The sequence below is a fragment of the Podarcis bocagei genome, assembly GCF_964188305.1.
Source record: "Podarcis bocagei genome assembly, chromosome: 1".
In the NCBI taxonomy this organism is placed as follows: Eukaryota; Metazoa; Chordata; class Lepidosauria; order Squamata; family Lacertidae; genus Podarcis; species Podarcis bocagei.
This window is the reverse complement of record NC_138125.1, coordinates 88323890-88338439: the sequence shown is the minus strand read 5'-3', so window position 1 is coordinate 88338439 and position 14550 is coordinate 88323890. Positions and strand designations below refer to the sequence as shown.

At 47.7% G+C, this 14550-nt stretch overlaps 2 protein-coding genes across 8 annotated transcripts in view; one reads left to right on the top strand and one right to left on the bottom strand.

Moving 5' to 3' along the window:
* Window positions 1-1184, bottom strand: part of TTLL4 (tubulin tyrosine ligase like 4) — a 30008-nt gene extending 28824 nt beyond the window's left edge. For 2 of the 3 annotated variants that reach the window (XM_081197741.1, XM_081197745.1), the window contains exon 1: window positions 1045-1184. The gene's annotated coding sequence lies outside the window, so the exon portion shown is untranslated. The remainder of the gene's footprint in view (window positions 1-1044) is intronic. The other variant, XM_081197742.1, reaches the window with a different exon arrangement.
* On the top strand, window positions 1160-14137 carry ZFAND2B (zinc finger AN1-type containing 2B). 5 transcript variants are annotated; one of them, XM_081197929.1, is made up of 10 exons: window positions 1160-1293; window positions 1873-1978; window positions 5772-5866; window positions 7491-7622; window positions 8617-8768; window positions 9072-9176; window positions 9381-9456; window positions 10882-10958; window positions 11556-11649; window positions 12803-14137. In XM_081197929.1, the coding sequence occupies exons 2-10, from the start codon at window positions 1924-1926 to the stop codon at window positions 12839-12841; spliced, it is 825 nt and encodes a 274-aa protein (XP_081054055.1). In that variant the 5' UTR covers window positions 1160-1293; window positions 1873-1923; the 3' UTR covers window positions 12842-14137. The 5 variants fall into 5 exon arrangements, with proteins under 5 accessions (XP_081054055.1, XP_081054056.1, XP_081054054.1 ...); XM_081197930.1 differs by having other exon boundaries at window positions 1248-1362; XM_081197928.1 differs by lacking the exon at window positions 1160-1293 and adding an exon at window positions 1453-1576 and having other exon boundaries at window positions 1870-1978.
* The last annotated feature ends 413 nt before the right edge of the window (window positions 14138-14550 follow it).

Genomic DNA, 14550 nt, shown 5'->3' with positions numbered 1-14550 from the left:
GTACTACCCACAACTGTTAAGAGTTACCTGACTAGGAAGCAAAGGTGCATATTATTTCAGCTGCTTTGCACAGATGACATAATTCAGGAAAGAGAGTGCAGAACATGTCAGGAATCACCTCCTTTTCAAACTCTGAGATTGGGCCATTAATATACTTAACTACATCTGTTTCAAAACCCTAAATGTTGCAGCTAGCATAAGCAAATGGAATCAAGGTCACACCATCAGCAATTATCTAAAGGGTGTGTGTGTGTGTGTGTGTGATGTAATGACCTAACAGACCAAGGGATGACTATGACAAAACCGGTCGTGCTTTGAGAGAATACCGCTTTATTAACAGACAAGCGGTAGCATAAAAATAAACAACTGATTATATCAAACTAGCAGTCAAAAAACTGACAAGATGGAGACACTGGTAAAATGCTTGCCAACATGTAACACGTTAACTGGCCCACCCACGAATAGAACTAGTTCACCAGCAGAGCGAGTCTACCATTGGGCTGTGAACTCCTAACACGGGTGTGATGTTTCGAGATAAAACCTGCACAAAAATGGAAGACCAGTCATTGAACGCTTCACCACGAACCCCCCCCCCCCCCCCGCCAGGCCAGGCGTTCACATGACCACGTTTTTTCTGTCTTGAGCCTGATGAAGGGCTGCGCCCAGATCTGCCCCCATGAATTTCTCTCAACCCCACATTCCGTAAACCTAAAAGTAGTAAGAAAGAAATATAACTTTCCCCAACCCGCCATCGGGGATGTGGGGAGGAAGACTGGCGGTCCCCACGTGTCGACATTGCCTGGGGCCAAAAAGAAAAGGCGCTAGAGGGCGCGAGCCTTTCGAGTGAGCTCAGTCGCCGGAGCGCGTGTCGTCTCGCGCCTCGTGTGAGCGCCTGAGAACAAGAGCCCGGCACGTAACTCTCGCTCTAGGGCAGGACCGGGGACGCCTGGGCGCGGAGTCCAACACCCTCGTGAAGGGAAACGGGGAGGGACAGGCGAGCGGTAACGCGGCGCTGGTGGCAACGGGGCCCCATTCCCCACTTACCGGCTCCGGGGCGGGCGGTGGCTTGGCCCCCTCTAGCCCAACCCGAACCTCCCGCCGTCACCATAGAGACACTTCCGGCCAAGGCGGGACCAGAATGCCGCGTGCGGCGGCTTCAAGCGCACCCCGCCCCACTCCCCTCACTCAAGCGTATGAGGGACGCTGACGGAACTGCCCGGCATAAGGAAAAAGCGGGAACTACGCAACGCGTGACTTCAGCTACCATCATACACCGCGCCATTCCACTTCTAGGCTAGTAGAAGGCGGCTTCGGCTCCAGGAAGCGCATCCAGCGTTCTACTACATTTCCCAACATTCCACGGTGCTAAGGCAAACGGGGCTCCTTCCCGGGGGCGGGAGGCGGGGCGAGGCTAGTGACAAGGAATGTCTGTTTGAATTTCTCGAATGTCCATAGCATGGCCATATGGGCCTTGCAAAATGACGTCACCGAACCTAGGAGCGGAAGTGGGTGGGGTGGGAAGAGCCAAGGTTTCCTTGTTTGCAGCAGAGAAGGCGGAGTCTACCTGCTGTTTTTGGTACTGATCTGTCCCCCTCCCTGCTTTCTCCTGTTTTCTTCATGGGTTATTTTTCCTCCTTCCTGCTGTGTGGCTTATCTTTAGCCGACAATGCTGCTCTCCCTTCTCTTTCCACACCGTTTGGGTGCTATGCCCCGCGCCCCTTCGTTAGCTGCTGAAGCACCCATGGGTGCTGCAGCTCCTCCTCCTCTTTCTTCTCTGCCCCCGTGGGTGCTGCGGCATCTCCTCCCTCCTTGGTGACAACTCCCTCCTGTGCTCTGATCCCGCAGTTTCTAACCCTGTTTTTCCCCCAGCAGGTAGGATTATTGCCCCTCATCCCTCGCTGACTCCAGCCCCGTTGCAGCGCCATGGAGTTTCCAGATTTAGGTGCCCACTGCTCAGAACCGTCTTGCAAGCGCCTTGGTGAGAATCTGTCTTTAGCTGCATGCCTCACATGGACTCCCTTCCTGGTTTCTATCTCCTTGGGGAACTAAACTGAGGTCAAGGGACTAGGATTGGGAAGGATTATAGTTTGGCAGAAGTTCTCATGTTCAGTCCCTCGACTCTGGGCTGGGAAAGGCTCCTGTCAGATCGTGGAGAGTCTTTGCAAGTTTGTGCAAACAGTTCCGAGCTAAGTGGACAAAAGTAAAAACGGGTGGGGTGGGGTGAGGAGGGACGAAATACTTTGCCAAGGTAGGCAGTAAACAACAGCCACTAAAACAGGATGAGAAGCAAAACTCTGTTTGCAGCTGTGACACAAATACAGACTAGTCATCAGAATTCTTCCATTCTACCCCCCCCCCCAATACAAAGAGCAGCGTGGTGTTTCATAACAGGTTGTACTACTGAGTGTGGGAGCCGGGATTTTCTGCGTCTGCTTACGAGTGTGTGTTCTGGGACTGAATATCAAAATTCTTGTTTTTGAGTCAGATTTGCCCTTCAGCCAAGGGATGTGTTTTGAAACTAAGCACACTACGCAAAAATTTTCCACTGAAATGAACCTTGAGCATGTTGTGGAGCTGTAGTTCATGAAAGTGTTAGCAGGCAGATTTGTGCTGATTTTTTTCAAGGGCTTCTGTTTTCTCAACAGCTCATATCTTGTTTTGGTAAGTACTGATGACTTCTAGGAACTAGCTAGACAATTTCTGAAATAGTTTCTGTCATCATGCACAAGTTATGCTGGCAGTTTGTTGCAGCTTGGATAGCATGTCGTGATGGCTCCAGCATATTCTTTTACATGTGGGGCACAGCATGTTAAAAGGGCTTGCCTCCATTTAGGTGGTGTGTTAGTGTTGGTAAAAAGCTAACAGGTGAGTAGGTGCATCTCTATGGAGACGCACCCTTGGTATTTTCCAAATTATAAATGATCTTGGTGTCCCAGGTTGCTTCAGTGCTTAAGGTAATGGCATAAATTTCATTCCCAGAAGAAATCGAGCAAGTGCTAATGATCATAGCACTCTGCACAGTCTTTGTTTTTGTTTTCATTAGCTCTACCTTTAAGGGAAAGGCCATAGCTCAGTGATAGAGCAACTGCTTTATTATTGATCAAGGTGGCAGAGAGAGATGGCAGAGCAGAACTGGAGTTCCTAGAGGATGCAGACGATCAGGATCCATCTCAGGTTGGAATCAGGCACAGCTTGGAATAAGCCTTGGTTACTTGGATAGATGATCCATATTGAAAGCAGGACAAGTGGAATGTGCCTGTGCTTCTGCCTCCCAGTCTGTGGCTTTTGAAGCCATTGATCAGTGTCCTCCTGGAACAGCATGGTGGGATGAGTGTTGGGGCACTTTTTACATTGGCTCCATTCCTGCGTACAGGGCTATGTCCAGTGGATAGCACTGAGAGATTGCATCTTTGTCCCATGGTCCTTTTGTTATGCTGTGCCACAGGGCATGATTCTGCAGCTGTTTGGAGCAATTCTGAGTCACAAGAGGCTGTGTTTGGTCTGGAACATTGTCTAGATGCAGTTGTGGAATGGATGAAGGCAAATAAACTGAGCTTAAACCCTGGGAAGCTGGAGGTACTGTGGATAGATGGTTCCTGTGTCTGAGAGATGAGTCATTTGCCAGTTACTCTCCCTCTGAAACAACAGGTTTGTGGGTGCTCCTGGATCCATCTTTGTCACGTGAGTTTCAGATTGCCTCAGTGGCTAGGAGTACATTTTGCCAACTATGGTAGGTGCATCAACAATAGCCATTCTTGGATAGGGATAGCCTGGCTGTGGTACTTCATGCACTGGTAACCTCAGTTCTTGATTACTACCTGTGGGGCTACCCTTGTGCTTGGTTCAGGAGCTCCAGCTGCTGCAAATTGCTATGGGTGGGCTGTTGATGGAGGCAGGAACATAACCCTGGTGCTTAAAAAATGTGTAGTAGCTGGCTACATGTTACTGGGTCAGGTGCATAGTTCTTGTATTAATTTGCAAGACCCTTAGCTACTTGGGTCTAGGATATCTTAAGGATTAGGTGGTCCCCTATATCCCTGTCTGATCACTGAAATCTTTCAGGGAGTCTCTGTTGGTTGTCTTCCATGGTTCAGATGCATGTCTCGTAACTACTAGAAGCTGTGCATTCCTTATAGTGAATCCAAGCTTATGGAACTCCCTCCCAGCTGAGATTTGATAGACACTCTTCTTGCTGAACTTCAGGCATATGACAAACTTTCTTTTTAAAAAATTATTTTTTATTATGTTTCCAAATTATTACAAATCAAACCAAATTACTTTAATACAATTTCTTAAAATCTGGTTTCCTGCTCCTGTTACAAACATATGTTTGCAACTTTCTCATCCCAGCAGATACTTTAAGGTAGTGTTTGGGTTTATGTTAAGTTTTATTATCCATTTTTATTGTTTTGTTTCTTGTATGGTTTATTAGTAATGCTAATGATTAAGCGGTATATAAATTATTTAAATAAATATCCAGAAAGTTCCAGGTTTGATTCCTGGCATCTTCTGATATGGCTGCAAAAAATTACTTCTAACTGAACTGTTGGGAGAGTCGCTGACCTTCAGTGAGCTTGGTTGACTCAGTATAAAGGCAGCTTCCTTTGCTACCTGTCTCATATGAACACATCCCTTATGCCAAGAATGGAAAATTTATGGTCCTTCATATGTCGCTACTTACACCACCGCTAACCATTGGCTACACTGATTGGGGATGGGATGGTAGTTGGAGACAAACAACATCTGGAGAGTTGCAGGTTTCCTCACTTCTACCTTACTCAGCCACACTCTCTCATACAAGAAGAACAATCTATCTAGCTTCGGGGAATCCCAGATACAGTGGTACCTCGGGTTAAGAACTTTGCTTCAGGATGAGAACAGAAATTGTGCAGCGGCGGCACAGCAGCAGCAGGAGGCCCCACTAGCTAAAGTGGTGCTTCAGATTAAGAACAGTTTCAGGTTAAGAACAGACCTCCAGAACGAATTAAGTTCTTAACCCGAGGTCCCACTGTAACAACATTAACACTGGTGCTTTTTAGCTAGAAAATACTAGTTGTGTTTGCATGCTTCAGACAGAAAGGATTGTAGCCCATCATGCTGATGCAAGAAACTGCTATGGTCAGGGATTGGGATCCTTCTGGGGGTGCTACCTAGGATGAAATGTAAACTGCCCTCTTATGCAGATGGGCTTTGAAACAGGTCCCACTGTTTGTGCCAATTAAGATTAGACATGGGGTTCACACACCCCAGTGTTTGTTGAAGTAGAAGCCCTCCTACTGTGTAGAACTTGGTGTGTGTGTGTGAATGTTTGGGAACATTTTGCTTAGTTGTCCACAATCTTTTATTGCACGCCAGGTTTTTCTCTACCAACTCAGCCACCTGCCATGCAATCTGGCTCTGGCTCAGTTTCTCGATAAGACAAAAATAAATGCACTTTCTTCCTGTCCTATTCCTACTTCTCTTTATTTGAAGAGTCCTAGGGAGATTTGGATATTAGCTTGTTACTTGAGCCCATCAGTCCGGGGCTGCTGAAGGGGGTAGCCTGGATCTTATTTTCCTAGTTGCATACCTATATGAGTCTGTGTTAGTCATCAGTTACTATGGCATCGTCATTGTGCTCAGATCTTTTCTTACCTTTCCCATATGCTCTTGGGAGATTGCATATCCAGTATGTTCTTGGCTTAAAATAAAGGATACCTAGCAAGTCCCGTGTAGGGCTGCAGAGAAGACAGCTGCAACTCTTCATTGTATTGTCCTTTCCTGCCCCTCAGATTTCCTCCCCCTGAAATGTGATGCTTGTGAACAGCTGTTTTGCACTGACCACGTTGCCTACGCCCATCACAACTGCACTTCGGCTTACAAGAAGGTAAGTGAAACTTGGAGGGGACAGTGTGGTCGCTTGCGGCACTCTGACACATCAGGTGTAGATGCCCTCTCCACGTTCATGAAACACACTGACCTTGTTTACGCCAAAGGGTGAAATTTGTCCTGCTGTGGAGGAAGCTGTTTCTTTTCAAAATCTGAGCATTTTCTGGAAGTGCTTCTTATTGGGACTGACTGTTAGTTTGTTGTTTCTTCAGTTATTTGTTCAAAGGCTCCCTGTGCAGCAAACACATCATTAAACGATTATAATTAGAAACATTATGAAAGCTGTTTAGAAACAATCAACATTCTCCCAGCCAATGATTTCAGGGTTGCCAGGAATAGTAGCTTTCAGGATCAGATAGCTGAGTAAACAGGACAATTTAAAAATTCCTTCTGAAGGTTAGTAATGATAGAAACAAATACACCTCACCAGAGAGGGCATTCCACAAGTGGAGACCCACCACTGAGCAGGCCCTGTCATGGGTCAATGCCAACTAGTGGCTGTAATGGGATGTTACATTTTAATGGGACGGTGTTCACTCTCTTTAATAGTGAACTTAGGTGGTGAGTGCCAACAGAAATTGAGCCAAAACAGGGCCACTGATGGACAAAATAGATTATTTGGGGAACTCTGAAGATTTCAGAAGTGTGTGTGTGTGTGTGTGTGTGTGTGTGATGCAGGTGGCGCTGTGGTCTAAACCACTGAGCCTCTTGGGCTTGCCAATCAGAAGGTCGGCGGTTCAAATCCCCACGATGGGGTGAGCTCCCATTGCTCTGTCCCAGGCTCTCCCAACCTAGCAGTTCAAAAGCATGCTAATGCAAGTAGTTAAATAGGTACTGCTGCAGCAGAAAGGTAAACAGCATTTCCATGTGCTCTGGCTTCTGTCACGGTGTCCCGTTGCACCAGAAGCAGTTTAGTCATGCTGGCCCCATGATCTGGAAAGCTGTCTGTGGACAAACGCAGGCTCCTTCAGCCTGAAGTGAGATGGGTGCTGCACCCCATAGTCACCTTTGATTGAACTTAACTGTCAGTGGATCCTTTACTTTTACCTCAGCTCTATCTATCTCCCAATGGGCTAAAGAATCTCCCCAAACAGCCAGTGAAAACTGCACCTGCTCAGTAGATACAGTGGTGCCTTGCAAGACAAAAAGAATCTGTTCTGTGATTCTCTTCGTCTAGCGGTTTTTTCGTCTTGCGAAGCAAGCCCATTGAAGATTAGCGGCTTTTAGCGGCGTATCTGCTGATCGGATCAGCTGATAAGCGGCTTAGCAGCTTAGAAAAAGGGGGGGGGGGAAACCAGCAGGAACTCGCAAGACATTGTCGTCTTGCGAAGCAAGCCCATAGGAAATTCATTTTGCGAAGCACCTCCAAAACGGAAAACTCTTTCGTCTAGCGAGTTTTCCGTCTTGTGAGGCATTCGTCTTGCGGGGCACCACTGTACAGAATTTTGAATGTCAGAAAATAAACATGGAGATTGGGGAGTGGGGTGGATGGAGAACAGAATACTCTCCTTGGATTCAGCACACCTTAGGAGATGAGGAGACCCTGCAGCATCTAGTATGCTCTCATACTGAGTGGGCCAGGGGCCATTGTGTAACCTGCTCTCTGTCTGTTCTGTCCCCAGGATGTGCAGGTCCCCGTGTGCCCACTCTGCAGCATCCCGATCCCTGTCAAGCGGGGAGAGATGCCTGACATTGTGGTGGGAGCACACATTGACCAGGACTGCAAATCGGACCCAGCTCAGCGCAAGCGCAAGGTAAGAGGCTGCATCCGTCCTCTCTGCTGCCTCTTGTGGGACACGTTGCTTTAAGTCCATCAAAATCAGATAGGTAGACATACAACAGTTGGATGCAACCTTAATTTTGTCTTTTTCTATGCATATAGAAATATAATTTCCTTATAAATTAATATTTAAACATATACACACACAAAATCTGATATGCCCTGTACTCTGGATTGTGTGTCTCAGCAGACTCTGGGTTCCACAAGCAGGTTTGGGGCCATTATTCAGTGATAGAGTGTGTGTTTTCTTACAAAAAAGTACCTGTAATTTCCAGGTCAGGCTGGGAGAGACCCCTGTCCCAAACCCTGCAGAGTCTTTGCTAGTCAATCAGCTAGATGGACCAATAATCTTGATATAACACAGCTTGCTATGTTCCTATGCAGTGTGGTCCAGATCGTTAGGGGTCCTTTCAATGGCAGAACTGTGAGCAACCCACAGCTTGGGGTTTCTGTGGGTCTTTCTCTGGAGGGTATCTGAAGGGCTGGGATAACGGACGAGCTGTACATCCAAATTGAGTAGCACTAATGAGTTTAGTCTAGCTGCAGAGTTCAGACTAGCTACAAGCCAAATTGGGGCCAGACAAGTTAGAAGAGCAAGCTTCAAAACAGGGGTGGAGGAAATGTGTGGTCCTCTAAATATTGTTGGACTGCAACTCCCATCAACCCCAGACAACATGGCCATGGTCAGGAATGATGGGAGTTGTAGTCCAGCAGCATCTGGAGGCCAATTCTTGGGGATTACCGTAATTTGGATGTAACTTCTCATTGGTTAGAGGCTTGCAGTTCGGCATTTCCTTGTCATTTGGGCAGTCCAGGACCTCCATGCACACTGCCCAGGCTTGCGCCCCAGAGAGGTCACTTTGCAACAAGCAAAGGTCTCTTGCATACATTTAGAAAGCAGCTGTGTCCTGGGTGCCTTCCTCCCCCCCCCCAACTGTCTTCAATCACAACTGTGTCCATCTGCCTAGATCTTTACCAACAAGTGTCAGAGGCCTGGCTGCAAGCAACGGGAGATGATGAAGGTTCTGTGTGACCAGTGTCACGGCAACTTCTGCCTCAAGCACCGACACCCACTGGATCATGACTGCGCTGGCCCTGGGCATTCCCTCTCCAAGGCAGGGTAAAGGCGGGACAGAGGGCTGGCCTGGGCAAAACGGTTGGCATGTGCCAGACACGCCTGCAGCCATGCAGTAATGCTGGTGTGCATTCTTCAGGAGACAGTGGTTTCCTCCCCATCCTTGGTTGTTCCAGCACACGAGTTGGGGGCCTGTGGCCCTCCAGATGTTGATGGTCAACAGTTCACATTGTCCCTGAAAGGATAGTGCTGGAGTGGATTCTTGCTAGTCTCAAGGGAAGGGGGAAGGGCTTGCTGCAATGGCGAGAGAGGTGCTCCTTTTACCAAGAGTTGCGTTTCCCGTTTCAGGAGTGCCGCGATCGCCAGAGCTCAAAAACCTGCCAAAGCACCTACAAGCACTACACCCAGCAACGGAGCCACGAGAGCTGCTGCAGCTCTGCCAACCTCAAGCAGGTAAAATAACTGCCCGAGTCTGCGTTGTCCCCTACCCTTTCTTCTAAGCCTACCGTACAGCTTCAGGAAGCATTGCACAGGCAACTCCCAATGGACGCAGGGGTTATGTTCCAAGGCACCCTGGTGGATTATCCCTGGGGATTTTCCCTCTCCATCTTACATGCCTCACAAGTAGTGACAGTTGACATCTTTTTTTGCACACAGAGCCAGTGAGATGGCAAGAGCACCTCCTCCGCCACAAAGCATATCTCCTCCGGTGGTTGCCCTGCAGAATGGATTGGTAAGTCCTGGCCAACAAACTGGGCATTTACACCATTAAACACAGGCTGTTGCCTTTTCCATTGCACATATGCCACACTCCAGGTAAGTGGCTGCAAAGCGGATATATGTTGTTAGGATCTCATTCCAGAATATACTGGGTTATTTACATGAGAGAAAACAAATGGCTTGCAAAACTGCTTGCAGTCTTAAGCAGGAAAAAATGGGAATAAGACAGAAATACAAAGTTGTGTGTTTCCTGGTTTAAGACAGTAATCTGAAAACAGTTTAAAGACTGCAATCCTAGACCCACTGAGAATAATCCTCATTGAAATTGATGGTGCTTACTTCTGATATATATACAGCATTGTCAGTTACACAAATGGGTTGTTTTTTTCTGAATATAAACCTAGAAATATTAGAAATCAAATAGGTTTAAAAGGACCCAAATGCAGGGTGGGGTGGAGCTGACAGGCAGAAACAGGGGAAATGCATTTTAAGAAGTTACTGTTTGTAAAGAAACAACAAACTGTGAATATTTGCAGGGGGGAAATGTTCTAGTGTTAAAAAGAAGCCAGAGAGAAAGGGTGGTGGTAGTTGGGACAAGAAATCCTGGGTGTAACAAGGAGAAGAGTCGTGTATAAGTGTTCAGAATGGAATCCAGTGGGGAACCAAGGACAGATCAGGAGGAGAGGCAAATAAGTAAGAGCTTCAAAAGTGAGAACAAAAATCTTAAGCCGAATTACAAATGAAACCAAGAAGCCAGGAAACAGAGAGAGAAATAATGTATTATCTTGTGGGTGCCTTCACTTGTAAGCCTCGTCTCAGCTTACAAGTGGACATATCGCTTCATGTCCTTTGTTTAATATGCATCTGTGAGTGGTTGCTGTGGTGAGACAGGGTGGGCTGGGTCCAGATTTGTCCACTGTGGCACTCTGCTAACTGGATGCAGCCAAGGCCAGAAGTGGGGGAGGTGATTTTCTGCAGTTCTTCCTTTCCCCTAGGCCTCGAGAAAGTCTGCTCCAGAGGGTTGGAAAGACAGTATTGGTGACTGCAAGGGAAAGGGGAAAGCTGGTAAAAATTCCTGTCCCCCCACCCAAACTCCCTCTAGTGAAAACCTCCACAGTGGGGTAGAAGAGCTGAAAGAAAATTCACACCTTGCAACCAATGTGTCCCTTTGGTTTGATAGTATATGGGTAGATGAGTCTAAAAAGTCTGGGGCACAAGTCATGGCCCCCTAGGGGCTGTGGTGGCTCATTCACCAGAAGTAATGTTTTTAGTGTTAACTCTGGAAGTGTATACTGACCAAACTATGCCTCGTGGGTACAATATACATCAGGAGGCTTAGTTTGGTCTTGGCATATGCTTTGCCCTGTACCAATAAGCTACAAGTTGCTGAGGCTGTTAGCCTCCTCCACGGCAGGCTGAATCTGCTTTTGTGTTTCAGAGTGAGGAGGAAGCGCTGCAGCGAGCCTTGGAGATGTCCCTAGCAGAGGCAGTGCCCACCCAACCACAACCCCGCAGGTACAGCACGGTTGCGCCAGCCCTGCAGAGATCAGCTGGCTTCAATATCTCACTGGCGCCACTGTGCCAGGCTGCCTGCTTGGAATCTGCATATATGGGAGACACTCTGGCAGAGAATGGAGTGGGGGGCGGGAAAGGCTGTGTTAACATTCATGTAACCAGAGGACTGTTGACATCAGTTCCAGTCCTCCGAGTATAAGGAGAGCCTGCTGGATCAGGCCACTGGCCCATCTAGTCCAGCAGATGGCTGTGGGAAACTGGCAAGCAGGACCCGAGCTTGACCCCACTCTCCTCCTGTGGTTTCCAGTAAGTGGTATTGAGTAGCATTACTGCCTGCAGCTGTGGAGGCAGAGCATAGACGTCTGTGCTGCTTAGGCCCTCAAAGCATTAAATACAGATCTAAATGTGGTGAGATCACTATGTGCACACCAACATACTGACCTCTGCTTGGAGGTTTTTATGATTTAAATGGAATGCAAGTTCTTGTTAAAATAAATTGCTCCCCTATCTCGGGAGGAATGTGCTAGGAAGTTGCTGGGGGTACAGATTCTTAATTGTGCAGCATGCCTGACTCATCCAGTCCTGTGTCTCAAACAGCGCCCAGGAAGAGGAAGACCTTGCACTGGCTCGGGCCCTGTCGGCCAGCGAGGAGGAATACCGGCGGCAGCAGCAGCAGCAGCAGCAGCAACAGGTGAGCAAGATGAGGCGATTCCCACAAAGTCGCTTCTGATCCTCCTCCTGCACATAGACTCTGCCAGTCTACCAAGGCTTCCTTGTGAATAAAAGAGGACAATCGCATCAAGGAAGTCCAAAGCCAAACCAGTCAACTAGAGCCCAAATCAGATCAGCTGCCTTTAGGGTCTTTTCTTATCAGCTTTGATTGTATATGGAACTCTGGAGGCTGGATGCTCCTAGGTTTGGTAAATGCTTTTAGTTGCAGGGAGGAGTAGGTTAACTAACTACACTGAATCTTCCTGCCCAGCTTGGGGAGAAGCAGGTATCCCAAAAGGTCAGGCAGACTTGTGCACTGCAGATTTTTTCACATAGATTTAAATCTAACCCTTGGCCACCAGTCCTGTTTGCAGGTTGGGATTACAGAACAAAGGCCCTTTCCCTCTCTCCTTGCAATATATTGTCGTCATCCACTTGCTTTTATGCCACTTGCCCTCAAAACGGTGCCCAAAGCAGTTCACAAAATATCAAGTGAACAATTAAGTACAGTGGTGCCCCGCAAGACGAATGCCTCGCAAGACGGAAAACTCGCTAGACAAAAGAGTTTTCCGTTTTGGAGGTGCTTCGCAAAACGAATTTCCTATGGGCTTTCTTCGCAAGACGACAATGTCTTGCGAGTTCCTGCTGTTTTTTTTTCCTTCCCCCCCTTTTTTCTAAGCCTCTAAGCCGCTTATCAGCTGATCCGATCAGCAGATAAGCCGCTAAAAGCCGCTAATAGCGTTAATCCGCTAATCCGTCAATGGGCTTGCATCGCAAGACGAAAAAACCGCTAGACGAAGAGAATCACAGAACGGATTCTTTTCATCTTGCAAGGCACCACTGTATAACCATTTAATATCTATATTAGAAATAATATCAATAAGTATAGCCATACAAGTTTGGTTTATTTGTATTGTTTTAGACAACGTGATTTCACAGCTTAAAACAAAACAGGAGTGAGAATAATGCCCTCCACCATCATCATAGAATGTAAAGCAGTGTGCTTTGTGCAGGTGGGGTGGTGTAAGGTTCTTCTGGTAGAAAATGGCCAGTCCGGTCTTGTTGGGCAGGGAGGGAAGGATGTGCTGCCCTCTCTGGCTGTTCTTACCCTCAGCATATTTGTGTCCTCCTAGGCTCGAAGCACAAAGCCCTCCAACTGCTGTCTGTCCTGAGCACAATGAGACGCTATCAGCACGTGGATCGTGCCTGGTCACCATGGTTCTTCTGTCCCCACCTGGGTTACCTCCTTCTGCCGCTCCCTCAGGACTACTAACAATGAACCAAAGGCTGAACTCCCTGCCTGGTCCTCATAGTCCTCTCTCTCTCTCTCTCTCTCTCTCTCTCTCTCTCTCTCTCTCATTGATACACAGCTGTCACCTTGCACTGTGACCATCAGACACCTTCTGGGGTAGCTGGCAGTATTTCTCCCCCTGGAAGGAGCAAGTGGTAGCCCTGGGGTAGGGTTCCCAGTCTTTCCACCAGAGCCGTGGCTGGCATAGGTCACAGCAGTGGAAAGGGGGAGTGGAGTGGCCGGCAGCACTGGCATCAGTCGGGTTAAACCTCAAACTGTCAGCTGTGTAGGGGAAGGTCTTACAGCTGTGGGGAGTTTGAAAGAGAGGCCCCCACTCTCTTAGCCTGTGGCAGTCCCAAAGCTGGACAGTAGGTGGTGCTAAACGCTTTGTAAAGAGCTTTCTCCCCACCTTATTCTTGGTGCTGCTGGGCTTCCTCTTGCTACCTATCTGTTTAGGGGAAGCTGTGGGTGAGGAGATGTCTTTCTAAAGCTGCTCTTGCACAGTTTCTCTGTCAAATACTGCTGCTGCGTCAGAAGCAACAGCAGGGACATTCAAATCATGGGAAGCACAATGCAATGCCCAAGTCCTCCAGGAAGAGGCGGGATTCGTGATAGTCACAGCGAGCAAAGGACGAGATCTCTGGGGCCTGTTCCATGTAATCCCTTTCCCTGCTGAGAAGGCGTGTCAGGATTCTCCCCTTCTCTGTGTTTCCTGACTAAGGCTGTTTTTGCCAGCACCCTTCTCCGAACGTCTGCCAAAGATCAGCCTTGACCGACCGATCGTCCACCGGCTGCCCTGTAATGCTAGGGAAGGGAGATCTCCGCTTCCAGTAGATGGCCAGCTTCTCTTAGACTGCATGTTGGCAAAGCTGGCTGGCCCCAAGCTGCACCCATACCTCAGTGACCACATGGATGTCTTTCTTCTGTCTGATGCATGCTTTGATCAGGCACTGTCTTCTACCAGATGTATAAAAGAAAATGTTTGTTTTTTACAGCCTTGGGCTTCAGCTGTATGCTGTGCAGCAATTATTAAAGTCCCTCCCTCTGCAGGGGCCACTGCATCATCCAGCAGTCTGTGCCTTTGCTATTATCACCTCCAGTGTTGTGGGAGGAAAGATGTGAAGGCAAGGCATTGTGGGAAAGCTGGTGGGAGCCAATAAACTCACAGATAGAACCAGTTTGTCCTTTGCTTTCATGTTCTTTGTTTTTCTGGAGAGCACACAATACGTTCATCCTTTCCAGATGGTTGTGGGTGGGTGGGTGGGAAGGAGTTTGGATTTCTCTAAGAAAAAGCTCAGCATTTGGGAGTGGGAATAGCAATTCTAGTATACTGTCTCCCTGTGCTGCTCAGGAGTAGCATAGCAATGCGTGTAGACTAGTCCAGGGGGATTAACTTCACGTCAGGCAATTTTTAAGTCATGATTTATGGTAACAACATTTTCTAGTTGTTTGTTTTTTAATCAAGTTTCCATTTTGAAATGCATACACTTCCAGAACAAGCATGCACGTTATTCGGTTGCCAAAAGAAATAAAATAAATTGATTTGCAGTGAAAGAGAGCCTTTATGCAACCTAAAAGCCTAGTTCAAAT